Genomic DNA, 14,213 nt, shown 5'->3' with positions numbered 1-14,213 from the left:
GTGTGTGTGTGTGTGTGTGTGTGTGTGTGTGTGTGTGTGTGTGTGTGTGTGTGTGTGTGTGTGTGTAAGAAAGCAGGAGAGTGTTTGCAGATTTGTTTCTCCTGCGTTTCACTGTGCTTTTTTTGTGTGTGCTCACTCATGTGTGCCTATATGTGCCGTGCAGATATCGCACTGCTGGGCCAAAGCTCTGTAAACCAAAGTCTGACTCACTGCATTCAACGCTTTGTGATATCCTCCCTTTCATATTTCCGCTGCAACTGAAGAGTAAAAGTTTGCTCAGTTTAGCGCAACTTTCTCCACTTGAGGTTTCTTTGGCAAAGAATTGAGCACAATGTGCCTTGATAGTTTTTGTAGGGGGGGAGAGAGACGTGCTCACTTTCAGAAAACCTCAGCATCAGCTTGATGTTTTTTTGTTTTGTTTTTTTCTTTAAGATAAGCGACATGCGCTGAAAGGATGTCTTCATGTCTCGTCACCTATAACGCAGCACGGCACTCCGAGAAAGCTGTCTCCTTAGTGTTATTTGTTGTTTTTATATTTTTTTACTCTGACATGTAAAAATTACACAGCATTCGTTCGTGTGCGTGTGTTTATATGCACACACATACTGTAAAAAAAAACAACCATTTTCCTACTCATCCGTTATGCATTTATACCCTCCCACACACATCTTTCTGGAACTTATCCTCTGTGGTAGCTGTTGTCCTTCTTTTAGCGGTTGTCCTGTCGCAGGCAGTGACATCTGGCTCCTGTCCTCCTTCATCCAGATCAAGTAACATTTAGGGAAGCGTTCTATGGGCTGGCCAAAAAAAGTACCCAAGAGAAAGCAGAGAAATGTCACCTGAACAAGCCGAGCCACCGAAGCGGAGGCGTAAATTAATCATTTAATTCATCAATTCATGTAGAAATACAAAATAGTCTTGCGTGAAGACAGCACTTCTCTCTGTTTATGTGTAGGTGTTTGGCAGAGATGTCCTTGCATGATTCAGAGAAAATACACAACACTTGCTCAAAAGTAAAGCCTCTCTTTTCTTTTCCTTTTTTTTTTTTAACTATTGTCTTACAAAGATGGTACGAATAATGGGAAATACCCTGACACTGGTGATTGTTTTTCGATCAATCTTTTCAGTTCTACATTTAGAAGGATTTAAGGATTCACTGCATTGTGCACGCTATAGTTCGAGTTTAATAAAGCTCTGCTTTACTGAGATGTGACGCATTCTTTCCAGACTTGCGTCAAACTGGGCGCTCACAAGTTTCGCTATTCGATGTCTCCTTAATTAATGGTGGATGTGACCCCTGTATGTGCTTCTCATTTCTCTTTTTTTTTCGTCTTAGTCATTCTCCCCCTCATTCTGTTAGACTGTATATACATGTCTGTGTCCAAGTAGCAGAAGTTGCTTCAACCTAATTGTCTTTCTCTACTCGTACTGTCCTCAAATGACTTTCTCTCTGTCTCAACTCTCCCTTCCCGCCCTCCCTCCCTTGATTCTCTTTAGCTCTGCCCAGTCTCTGTCTCCGTCTGTAACTGTAGCCTGTGTTTTTCTCTCCCTCCCACTCCCTGCGACGTATAGATACTGCATTGATCAGACACACGCGCGCAGACACATGCACGGGCGTGCGCTTGCGCACACACTGAGCCTCCCACTCCTTTCATCATTGATTCGCTCTGCTCTGCTCGGTTCTGCTCTGCTCTGGCCTCTCTTTCTCTCCCCCCCATTGTCTTTCTCACTCCCCCCCTCTCTCTCTCTCTCTCACTCACACACTCCCCCTATCTACAGCGGCACTTGTTGAATTCAACCCTTGGAGAACAGGGAGAGGGGGAGAGAAACACAGAGAGAGAGCGAGATAATGACAAGGAGGCAGAGGGAGGCTTTGAGACAGTGCTAGAGCAGACATTTAGCAGGGAGAATAGGGCTTTGGAGGGTATAGAGATTGTAGATAGGCCGAGAGAAAACAGACAGAGAAAAGTCAGTCAGCAGAGAGAATCATCTTTGAGTCACTAGGAATGACACTTTAAGTGAGAGAAAGAGTCGACCAGACGGAGTACATCTGAGTGCTCTCCCTCCGTCTCTTAACTGCTCCTCTTCTGTCCTGGTCCTGACTGCTGCTGGCGTGTTTTGTGTGTGTGTGTGTGTGTGTGTGTGTGTCAAGGCTCCATGGTGTGCTTTAACCAGAAGACTGGCTTACTCAGGTCAGAACTGTCTGGGATAACAGAGTGAGCACTCTTTTTGTGCATTTGTGCATGTGTGAGAGACTGTTAGCAGAGGAAAAGGCATGTTCTTGTTTCTCCAGGTGAGTGCTTGCGTGCCAGAGTACACAGTAATTTCCCTGTGCAGCTTTTACTGCATGTGCGTGTGTGTCTTCATGCATGCAGGCTTTTATGTAAGTAAGCCACAGTGCATGCCTTTCTGTATGGAGTGCATGAAGTGGGAGAGTGTGTGTGTGTGTGAGAGAGAGAGAGAGAGAGGCGGTGACATCTTTTTCAGTTTGTATTCCTGGAAACTGTTCTGCAGCATTGCTCAATAATGAAACTAGTGCGTATATGTACGTATGTGTGGGTTGGTGGGAAGACAAAGGCAATTATAAAAGGTTCAGGGCTGGAATGAAGGTGCAAATATATCTGGAGAGTGTTACTGAAAAGGACTTTTTATTTGTTTTGTTTTTTAAAGTTGTCTTTCTTTGGATTGTTGTCTAGCTAGATCTGAGAAAGAGAACAACTGCCACGGTGTCAGCGAAATCCAGGAAAATCTATGACATGAAAAACAGGTTGCATTCAGTGTGGGGTTTATTTCTGAGAAAAGTTAAGGCGTACAGGCTGTCAAAGTCCATGCTGTGGGTAAATTGTTCTGGATGCATTAAGAGCAATACATGGAAGGAGTGCAAGGTTCTTGGAATTTAAGTAATGTAAAACAACATAGCCTAAAGGTATTTCACAACCTTCTATGCACAGTAGGCGCAGCATTGTGTTCGTGTTTTTTTTTTTTTTTTTCTGTGGAGTGACTCCTCCTTTCTCTCTCCTGCCTCGACTCTCTCACCCACTATCTCTGCATATCCATCTTTCTTTCGCACACCTCTCACTTCTCCCTCAACTGTATGCGTGTTCTCACTTCATCGCAACTCTATTTTCATTCTTACTCTTTGCTTTTTCTAAGAGAGAGAAACAACCTGAGAGGATCTATCTCTCTCTTCTCGCCCCTCTGCCTCCCTCTGGCATGTCTTTTCATCTTTCACGCGTTTGCTTTTTGCTCCTTCATTTGTCAGTGCCTTTCTCCTCTCCAACGCATTTACCATACCTTTTTTTTTGGATTCCTTCCGCTTTGTTATTACAGATGCCTCTCTCGGCGGCAGAGTCTGCAGTGAATATCTGAAGCCCCATCTTCCTTCCACTCTGTGGCCATCATGTCCCAGCTGCTCCATGTGGAGATCCCAAACTTTGGAGCTACGGTTCTGGGTTCCCTTAATGAGCAGCGCTTGCTGGGACACTACTGTGATGTATCCATACTGGTTAAAGGTCAGTTGGCAGAAAAATGTTAATGTTGCTCTGTTAATCACAGATTAACTTGTACAAAGTGCTAACTGTCTTCGTCAATGTTCTCAACTTCTTTTTCCCTCAACCAGGCCAGGCTTTCAAAGCCCACCGGGCTGTTTTGGCCGCCAGCAGCCTCTACTTTCGTGACCTCTTCAGCAGCTCCACCAAGACCCAGTTTGAGTTGCCTTCCTCAGTCACACCTGCTTGCTTTGAGCAGATCCTCACTTTCTGCTACACAGGGAAGCTAACAATGGCAGCTAGTGAACAGCTGGTGGTCATGTACACAGCTGGCTACCTCCAAATTCAGCATATAGTTGAAAAAGGCATGGACCTAATGTTTAAGGCAAACTCACCTCACTGTGACTCGCAGACAATGGGGTCCTTAGAAGAAACGGTATCTGAGCCACAGAGTCCTTGTAATAATGGCAACGGCCTGGCAGTGGCTGCCCTTCTAGGGACCCCGGGATGGTCTTCGACTCTGCTCATACCGCAGCGTAAGATTAAAATTGAAGGAGGTGAGCCCTTGCCCCTGACTGTACCTTCAACGCCAAGTAAGACTTCGCCTTCAGAGCTTGGAAGTAGACTGGGGAGGGCCGGGCCGCTGTTCTACACAACAGCTGGAGGGACCCCTATCCCTGGTATGCCTGCTTTCAGCCTCCAGGGGACTAGTGGCAGTGGAGCTGGAGGAGGAGGAGCAGCCGGCGGTGACAGGTCCAGCCCCGGAGCTTCCAGTCTGCCCACAACCGACAGTCCCACGTCCTACCAGAACGAGGATGAGGAGTTTGAGGAGGAGCCCTACGATGGGATCACCGAGGAGACCTACAGTCATCTTTATGGACGTTCAGCCAATCCCTACGGGAGTGAGTATTGTGTTAGATGTTTCTAAAGTCCTTAACAATGCTTATTAGTATATGAAACAACAGTGGCATGCCATAAGGAGCTGTGCTTACAACACACCCCCTGATTTTACAGCACTTCGATCCTTAAAGCACATACTATCAAAGTCCAGGACTCTGATAAAGTCTCAATGGCAACTTTAAATTTGTAGTCATGTCAAGTCTGATTTGGTGCATTACTTTCTCAGCTGCCCTCGGCTCATATGGAGGAAATTAATTTGATAACAGAGCGATCTCAAAGTAAAACTTGAGAGGACTTGGAGAAACTAAATGTGGGGTTTATCCAGACCTCTTATCTGTTACAGGTTGTGCAAAAAATTAAAAAAACAAAACAAAAAAACTAGAACCTGATGCACATTCATTTCATCCCAATTACCTTATTTAATCTTTTATGCATCGTGTGTCCTGTGCATCTTTGAAAAGCAGGTTGTTGTACTTCCAGTGTGTGTGTTTGTGTGTGTGCATGTGTGTGTGGGGGGGTTCTTTCAGCTTAAAGATAGCTTTATGGAGTTATGATTGAAGTGCTTCGTGACCAACAACATCTTCCTTATCGCAGCTACAGCAGCCGGACCGTACCGCTTTTCATTATGGCTTTCTGCCACATTTTTTACACTGGTGTAGATTTTTTCAATACATGCAGGTGTAAATGGTTTGCATTCACATAAACACACCGACGGGGTACCTATGGATAGTGATAAACTCACACATGAGTACACATACACACAGATTCCGCTCTCCTTCATTCTTCACATCCTGCAGCTCAAAGGGAGGTTTGTCAAATTCTAGGGTTTCACATATTTATGAAATCCATTCTATCTGCAATCAGTCAGAGCACCCCAGGGTGACATTGTAGGATATTTGAGAACCATGCACATCTTTCCTGTGTGTGTGTGTGTGTGTGTGTGTGTGTGTGTGTGTGTGTGTGTGTGTGTGTGTGTGTGTGTGTGTGTGTGTGTGTGCACGCGCGCAGATGTGTCTGCACATACAAATTGATTAATCTACACCTTTCGCTATGTGCATGCGTGTGGCAGTTATTGGATTAATTTCTTTTTGTTTCGTGTGTGTGTGCGTGCAGGACGAGAATGCATGTGTATACACTCACAAGCTGTCTTAGAGGTTTTGGGGTGAAAAAAAGAGTTTTTGAATAAGAACCCAACACTCAGCTCTGGACATGTTCCCCCCGAGATCTACACTCTTTCCCTACACGACGCTCTTCCGCCCCCCAAAACTAAAGATGCTGATGCTGCACAGTGACTTGTCTAGGATGCATCTGCAATGCTCTAAAACATTCATGAAACACAACAAACTTGTATGAGATTACTCCAACCTGCTTTACTAATTAAATTTCATAGCTTCTATTTTGGTGTGGATACACAGGGGTAGGCGTGGAAAACAACTTTGTTTAGGGTGTTTTTATTCCAGTAAAGTGACGGATACCAATGTGTTTTTGTGATGTGAGATTTTAAATAAAGTTTGCATTTCGGTTCTTTGTATCTTTTTTTTTAGTCCAAGACAAGCCGGAGATGGCGTCGATGCCCTTGTCCTTGGAGAACCGCAACTGCGTGCTGATCCGCAGGGACCTTGTGGCGCTGCCTGCAAGCCTCATAAGCCAGATAGGCTACCGCTGCCATCCTAAGCTCTATACTGAGGGGGACCCTGGAGAGAAGCTGGAGCTGGTGGCGGGTAGGCACGCACAAAGCAATCACAAGTCACTCACAGCACATTTAGATGCTAACATCTTACCCCTGCAGAATTTCCAAGGATTCGCTTACACACCAAGTGAGTTTGGAAGATATCGAAATTGGATTTAAAAATGAATTTAACTAAATGAATTTAAAGTCATAAATTCAGGAGGATGGAGAGCTCATTGTCAAAGTTTAAAGTTACCGAAATCTTTTTAATGAGACTTGGGCAAAGAGCACCATCTATTAGAGAATTTACCCACAGCCCTGTGACCTTCATTCATAGTGAATGTAAGGGTCAACTGCATGTAATCAGCCCTCTTTGTCTGATATGAGACTCCTACCAGAGAATTACTGCTCATTCACAGCAACTTGACTATGCATAAGTGCTAAAAAAATTTGATTAAGAATGTTTAGTTAAATTATGTTTACAACTCAGTGCTGTTTAATTGAATTCATATTCCTAATTAAAAGGCTGTTTGGGAAAACATTGTCTGACCCATGTTAATCCACGGATCAGGCAAGGGTCAGGAAGCCGGTGCCACGTCTCTGTCTGTCAGACTGAAAGTGCTAAAATAAAGCTGCAAGTTTCTTTGCAGAGATTTAAGGCTGAGACAGAAGGACCATCTCTGCACCCATCCAACCATCTCTGCAGATATCATCAGTCTTTATGGAAGAGTAGCTAGACAGAAGTCACTCTGGAGTAAAAAGCATATGACTGCCTGCCGGGAGTTTGCCAAATGGTCCTTACAGAGCTCTGCGAGTATGAGGGAAAAGTTCTTTTATTTATTTTTTATTTTTTTGGTACAATGAGACAAAAATTGAACTCTTTGGTCTGGCTCCCACATCACACTCTTGGCACTTCAAAGAGAACAGGTACAACTCACCGTGTAGGTAATACAGCTTCCACAAAGGAACGTGACAGAAAACCTTAAATCGATTTGGTGCCGAATCTCTCCAGACAAAAGAACGACATCTGAGTACTTCCCAGCGTAATTCACAGAGAGCTGAGCACAATAATGCGCAAGTCGTGGTGAATAATCCAAAACTCGATTGGTGTAAGGGCTCATGCATTGCTGAGGAAGGGATGACGCTGGAAAGAAAGCAAAACCAGAGTCATTTAATAGTGTGCTGCTTTTGTCACCGTCTGTTCCTCTTCTCTAATTTCTGACTCCATTTTGTTTAAGTCCATTAAAGATCTCCTTAAACTTTGACTTCAAATGTAGAAAAAGGCCTCAAAGTGGAGTAAAAGGTAAAAGAAGCAGAGAGGAGGGCCTTCAAAGATAAAGGAAAATGCTGTAATGTCAGCGTGTTTCACACAAGATTTTTTCTTTTTTTTTCTTTGTTTCCCACACAGGTACACAAGTGTTCATGACTCGAGGCCAGCTGATGAATTGTCATCTATGTGCCGGCATCAAACACAAAGTCTTGCTCCGCCGTCTCTTAGCCACATTCTTTGACAGGTGAGCAGAGAAATGTGCAAATAATGAACAAACTGTTTAAGTATTTCGACTCTTAGGCTTGACTTGTGTGTATGACTCCAACACTACTGCTGTTGTCACAAACCAACTTTCACACTCCATCTGTGGCCATGTTGTGCAATGCGGTTTGTTATGTGTGCTCCCATGTTTATCTACTGTATGTGCCTGTTGCTGACTCTGCCCCCTGGTGTTGACTTTGCATCCCTGCAGAAACACTTTGGCCAATAGCTGTGGGACGGGCATTCGCTCTTCTACTAGTGATCCCAGCAGGAAACCCCTGGACAGCAGGGTCCTCAACGCTGTCAAACGTAGGTCATACTTGATAGAAGTAATGGAAGTTTCAAAGGGGGGCAGTTTGTGCCACGCTGACTTTTGCTGTATTCTTTCTTTCTTTTTTTACAGTCTACTGTCAAAATTTCAACCCTAACTTCAAGGAGAGTGAAATGAATGTGATTGCTGCTGACATGTGCACAAACGCGAGGCGGGTCCGCAAGCGATGGTTGCCCAAGATTAAGTCCATGCTGCCCGATGGCATGGATGTGTACCGTGCAGGAATGGGCATGAGCGCTGCTATAGGTCTGGGTCTGACGCTGGGTGCCCCTCAGTCAGGGTTACCCCTCACTTTTGAGGCCGACTTCAAGACCTTAGAGCAAAGGTTGTATCCTGATCGTAAGGACCCTCTCAGGACTCACCCACCCCTGACAGAAGGCAGCCCCGGGTCTGGGGCGGCTGGAGCAGAAGCTGAAGATGAAGGCGAAGGAGCAGTCCAAGAGGAACAGGAGGAAGACGAGGATGAAGCTAGGTTAGAGGGTGTAAACAGATCACTGGGGGCGATCCCAGGAGCCGAGGCAGGCAACTGTGGCGACACGCCGGCTGAGCAGGAAGCAGAAAATTTTGGACATGGTGCGAGGGTGAACGGACAGTGAATGTCCTTTTTAGGCTGTCTCTTACATTGTGAGAGACAGCCTCTTCTCTTTGCTTGCTCTTTTACAACAGCTCGTCCGCCACTCTTCCTCCTCTGTGCTTCCTCAACGGGAATTTCGCTCAGCACAAGAAGCCGCACTCACTGATCTTACTATACAGGAATCTGTCGCACATGCATGCGCACACGTGTGCTTGCGTGCTCCCATAATTGCCGCTAGTGGAAGCAGAACACTGTTCTTAGAAGTAGACACAGGCATGGCATTAGCACTTTGAGAAAGTCGACTCTTTCTGCTCCGCCCGTTTCTTGGTACACTCAGTATGTACTCAGTGTTTTGGCATCCGCAGCATTATTACAAAGGCCTGGTAGCAGAACAAATGGCTGTAATGATTCATCATTCAAGTGCAATACAAAAGCAACAGCTGCTTTGCCGGTGTGGTACACTGATTTGTAAAATGATTCCATTTTCTTGGAAAGCTGCATCAGAAACTAACCCGTGTAACCTTGGGGAAAACAGATCTGGAAAGAGCAATGTTGACCTTTATGTTACTTTACTGTATTTTGAACGTGTATGAATGTATAACAACAACAGTTTTGCAATTTAAGGCCATGTACTGTGGTAGCTTTAAGCAGTCATGTCTATAGTCCACAGTCTAAAAACAACTCTATCACATGGAGTTGTTTATTCGCGCATATTTGCCCATGACATGTTGAATTAGGTTGTCAATGTGATGCCTGTGTCTGCTCCAGACCACTCCTCCCCAACCAAACATGCATACAGATAAGACATATTTCCTAACCCGTGGATAATAGCCTTGAATATCTGCGCCAATGTATTCAGAATACATGGTCTATAAAAACAGTGCTTTTTAACTCTGGGTGAAAATCATTCTCTTGTGGAGATACAGAGAGAGACTTGAACATGAACATGCACTAAAAAAAGAGAGAGAGAGAAAGAAAAAATCCGAGCTTGCATGCATTCATACAAACAGTGGATACAAAGAATTCTCGGAAAAAAAAACACCAACAAAGCCACAAACCTGCATTGAAATAAGATAACAGCTGCCGTTGCCTCGAGATACGCTGTTAATGCTCAAAGAGGACTCTCTCCGTTTTCCGCTGGACCTGACCGCAGTCTGACGCATGTTAGAACTGATCCGGCTGTGACCCAGGATTTACACAGTAACAGTTGGAATTTCTTGTTGTTGTTGTTTTATTTGTTTTTTGTTTGTTTGTTTGTTTTAAACTAAAGAGTGTGCTGTGCCCATGAGCAGAGGAGACTGGATATATGGAGTAGTAAAGAAGTGCACTACACTGGGCAGTAGAAGAACGAATGTTAGAGAGAAGCACTGTTCCACCTCGGTGATGTTGTGGTGGTGGTGTGATATGCACCGATACTACGCAGTCCTGCTTCCTACCTGGCTGTTTGTTTGTTTGTTTTATTGTTTGTTCTTTTTTTCTTTGGGAGGGTGGGTAAATTATTGAGTCAAACTTATACGAGCAATTTATGCTGGCTTATTGCATTTGCACTCAAAAGAAGGTAAAGAGCCGAGACGCTGAGGGAGGTAACGTGGACCTTTTTAATTGAGAGGCTGTAACGACAACACCTGAAACGAGTCTCTCTGACAATGACTGTTTCTACGTTTTGGAAGGGGGGTGGGGGGAGCAAAGCAATGTCCAACAGGGACTTTAAACCTGCATTCGTCATACCTGATTTCTTCTTTTGATATCTGTTTTTTTGCCACACAGCCTTTCTTCATTGTGCAATGCATAGATCTTCCCTGTATCTTTTTTCCCCCCCCTATCAGCAAACGAAAGCACAGAAAAGACCGTTCATTTAAGTAAAAGAGAAGCCACCAACATTTGGGGGAAAGTGGGTTGTGATAGGTTAATTTAAGAACTGCTTAGTACTAATACTATTCTCAAAATATATGCTATGCCACTTCATGAGCGGGGCCAGAGTAGTCTCTGTTTCTGCTCTTGTTTCAGCGTCTGTTAGGGGAAGTTTTAAGATGGCCCTGCACAAGAAACGCAGGGTTACGATTGCACTAGGTAGTAACAAAAGGTTCATAGCGCGTTTATTTTCTTTGGGAATAAGTGCGATCTGCCGTAGATAAAACAAGACTGTGACACGATGGCTGGGATGATGGATGAATGTAATCTGTAGCACTGCTGTGGTGAGGGTCCAAGCTTTGATTTGAGTATAGTAAATTCTTCAAAATATGCCATAATATAAAATTAATACCGACTGTGAGGCTGGGTGGTGTTTAAACCTAAAGCGATTAGTGATTTATTTTATTTTATTTTATTTTATTTTATTTTTCAAACTGCGAACAGGTCTTCCAGTGTAGTGAACATCGTTATGTGCAAAACTGAGCAAGGTTCACATGCAGTGCAGGCTTTTTTTCCCTCTGTTTGATGTTTTTTTTAACACAGAGATTTTGCAAATTGTACCTTTATATCATATGTTTATTATTCTTACAGGTTTTTCTCGCAGTAAAAAACAAACAATATTCAGTTGTCTATTTGAGCCACTTAAATGTCTGATCACTTCTGGTTATGCCAGTCAGAGTAACAGACTTGAGAAATGAATATGTGTAGCCTTTATTTTGGAAAATATAGAAAGTAGCTGTTATAGCTTCAGAAAAAAAAAAGAGAGAGCGAAACCTTTCTACTCAGTTAGTAAACTGGGCAATGAGTGTGATATTCTTTGTATTTAATATTTCTCTCTGTGTGTTTTTGTGTAAAATAAATCTTTGATCCTTTTGAATAGGAGGACTTTCGCAGAGATACTAAATACATGGGGAATATGAAATCAGCTGCAATTAAAATAAAGCAGTAAATAATAACGGGTGGGAAACATGGATGTGTTCCACTGTAGTATTAAAGGGGTGTGGAGCAGTGCCTTAGACTGTGAATGTGTGGGTGTGGATGCGTGCCATTACTTTGTGTTCAGAAGCAAACAGGACCAAGGATCTACTAAATATAGCCAGATAACACTTTTTTGGCCATTTTTGAGTTTAAAATTAAAAACGAGTAATCTTTTATTCTAATAAATGATATTAATAACATAGTCATTTATTCACCTTACATTCTTGCTTTATGTTTTCCATCATGTTGGCTCACCAGCCCAGTATTACATATTTACAGCACAGCTCTTAAGGAATCTGGTTGAACACCCTTGGAAGAAATTCAAATGAAATCTCATTCGTAGTATAGTCAAGTATAGTCAAACCTGTTCATCAGTTAGTCACATTTAAGGTGTGGCGGGCTTTTGTTGTTGTTGTTTGGGGGGGGGGGATCTTTCTTTTTTTACGCACGATTTCCTTATCACGCGCTGGTTTTGACCAGCTCATTCACTTTTTCTGCCCCGCTGCAAAACAAAGCCATCAAAAACCCCCAAAACAGAACAATAATCCTTTAAGACCGCTTGGGGTTTGATCCTTTTCTTGTGCAGGGTAAATGAACGATGTTGCACTATAAACGGAGAATGTCATGGCTAACCCTTGGGAAGATTGACGTGGCCAAAAGAGAAAAGTCCAGTTACATGTATGTCATGTATCGGACGTGTTTCTCATTTATATCAAACTTTTTGTTTTTCTTGGATGGTTATTGAATAGAAGGTATTTTGTTGCAAATAACTTCTTCCTCACTTTGCATCGGGCTCTGCTCACCCCCACACGGACACTGTAGTTTTTTGTTCCAGTGACTGGCTCATCATGAAAAACAATACATTTATATGCAAAGAGACACTTGTACCATAAAATGCATGCCATTCGCACACTCACCGCAACCCAATGAAACCTCTGATCTTTATGCACCATGTATTTTATGCTGAATAACTCTTGTCACTGTTAGTAAACAAAGATCGAGGTGTCCTGTGGTGAGCAGGGCTGGATTTTTTTTATTATACAACCTGGCCTTTCGCTGAATGTTTGCATAAAGCTGAATTTCTTGTATTAATGACAGCAAAGTAGTGACAAAGAGTGGAATACAGAGACTAAGTACACAGTTCAGTATGTTCACAGCTCAGCACACTCAGAAGAAAATGCACTGAAGGTTTGTTTGTGTATTTACGTGTCCTTGTACATAACGCCAGCACTTTAGAACTACTTGGAAAGGTGAAAGGAAAAACACTGAGAGCAACCGGGTGTTAGGCAAATGAGGAGTAAATGCAACTTTTAAAAGCCATGTGTTCAGAGCGCTGACAATCAGAATAGGAACGAGACCCAACGTGCACTACGGGACATATGGTATGACTTGCTATGTGCTCTTGCTGTTTGCTTTGTCTTTCTTCAGCTTGCTTCGGTCTGTGCTAGCTTCCTTTCCAGAGTGGAGGGACATGGTGATGTTATCTCCAGCCTTCTTGGTTATAAGTGTGTGTCTTTAAAACCAGGACTGAGTCAAACTTTGGTGCTTTGCAAACAGAGCTGGACACGGACCATATCTGTCATGCTCTGGTAAGCATGTTCTGGATGTGGTCCTGAGCCCAGGTTTTGTTGATAACCCCCTTTGATGGACAACAACCCTACACCGATCATGGTAATGTTCTTCACTATCAGCTGGGTTTGGATCAGGCAAACTGGGATGGGACAATTTCAGTGTTGATGCCGCTTTATGTTTCAAATGAAAAAGATGTTTATGCGCCTTCTGCCTCAAGCATCAATAATATATACAACAGAAATGCAAGTTGCCACTTTTGATGTAATCTACCTTTCATTCCCATCATATTTGCCATCACCAGTTTTAAGTTGTATAGTCCAAGAGTACCCAATTTCTTTAAATGCAATACAGAAAAATCTGCTTTCTAATAAAAGTCCTTACTTCACCATATACTGTCTTTTGTCTCTCTTTGCATTTGCCAAAGTACCTACATAAGGATGCACTTGAAATATATTTTTCTCTGGAAGTTGCGATTTATTGTAGATCTGCATGGCTTCAAACATGTAAGTAATGAGATTCCAGCAGAAAGAAGACAAATTAGTGACAATAATAATTCTCACTGTCTGTGCCACCGAGCTGTGAAATTCTTGTGTCATTAAAATGGTGTTAAATTTTGCTGGATGAGTCACTGGAGTTCCTTCAAAGATGAATGTAACATACAGTATACAGCCAGTTTTATTTCATGAAGGCACAGGTTTAGAATTGCAGGCAACACTGGATCGATCCAAATCAACCATATTAACCTAAGCATTTCATCTATGATATATAAATATATGTATGGGGGGACTCTTATTAAGCTACCCCTCATTCTTTCAATTTTTTAAAATTTATTTTGCTATGAAAATGAGAAAGACTGAAGATGCAGCAGTTTATTGAAACACGCATGATTATATGGTATGTGAGGTGAAAGAATGTGTTCAACTCTAACAAGATTGAAAGTCAGTATTTGGTATAACTACTTTTATCCTCGAACACAGCCTGAACTCTTGTAAATTCTTGAACTAGTCTTCAAGGATAGCTCTCCAGGATCCTCAAAGGACAATCAGAGCTCTCCTTTGCTGGCTTTTATTCCATTCCCTGATAGCCACCAGTCCATTTAGATCATTTATGCTGAAGCTTCGAACAGTAGAATTATAGATTAACTATTAGCCAACACTTATAAGTTTGGGTTAATGGCTCATGGAAATCACTTTGTTGGTGGAAAAAATGTTATTCTATTACTGTAAAAAGTGGGACCTTTTTAATAGTAAGTAAAAAAA

At 42.8% G+C, this 14,213-nt stretch overlaps 1 protein-coding gene and 1 long non-coding RNA gene across 8 annotated transcripts in view; both read left to right on the top strand.

Moving 5' to 3' along the window:
* nacc2 (NACC family member 2) overlaps positions 1 to 9,474 on the top strand; it is a 29,418-nt gene extending 19,944 nt beyond the window's left edge. For 3 of the 7 annotated variants that reach the window (XM_005720420.1, XM_005720426.1, XM_005720424.1), the window contains exons 2-7: positions 3,331 to 3,512; positions 3,620 to 4,390; positions 5,933 to 6,109; positions 7,466 to 7,571; positions 7,800 to 7,897; positions 7,992 to 9,474. In XM_005720420.1, coding sequence (XP_005720477.1) covers positions 3,401 to 3,512; positions 3,620 to 4,390; positions 5,933 to 6,109; positions 7,466 to 7,571; positions 7,800 to 7,897; positions 7,992 to 8,515 — 1,788 coding nt within the window. In that variant the 5' untranslated portion in view covers positions 3,331 to 3,400 and the 3' untranslated portion in view covers positions 8,516 to 9,474. The other 4 variants (XM_005720423.2, XM_005720425.1, XM_005720422.2 and 1 more) reach the window with 4 other exon arrangements.
* The window catches only part of LOC102193221 (uncharacterized), a 13,912-nt gene extending 4,438 nt beyond the window's left edge, over positions 1 to 9,474 (top strand). Inside the window, exons 2-3 of the long non-coding RNA XR_311392.1 lie at positions 91 to 94; positions 9,135 to 9,474. This is a non-coding gene — a long non-coding RNA (uncharacterized LOC102193221). The remainder of the gene's footprint in view (positions 1 to 90; positions 95 to 9,134) is intronic.
* Positions 9,475 to 14,213: the final 4,739 nt, after the last annotated feature.

The sequence above is a fragment of the Pundamilia nyererei genome, unplaced genomic scaffold, assembly GCF_000239375.1.
Source record: "Pundamilia nyererei isolate P.nyererei 1_Seehausen unplaced genomic scaffold, PunNye1.0 scaffold00002, whole genome shotgun sequence".
In the NCBI taxonomy this organism is placed as follows: Eukaryota; Metazoa; Chordata; class Actinopteri; order Cichliformes; family Cichlidae; genus Pundamilia; species Pundamilia nyererei.
Note: the sequence above shows the minus strand (reverse complement) of the source record. Positions and strands in the feature narration are given on the sequence as shown.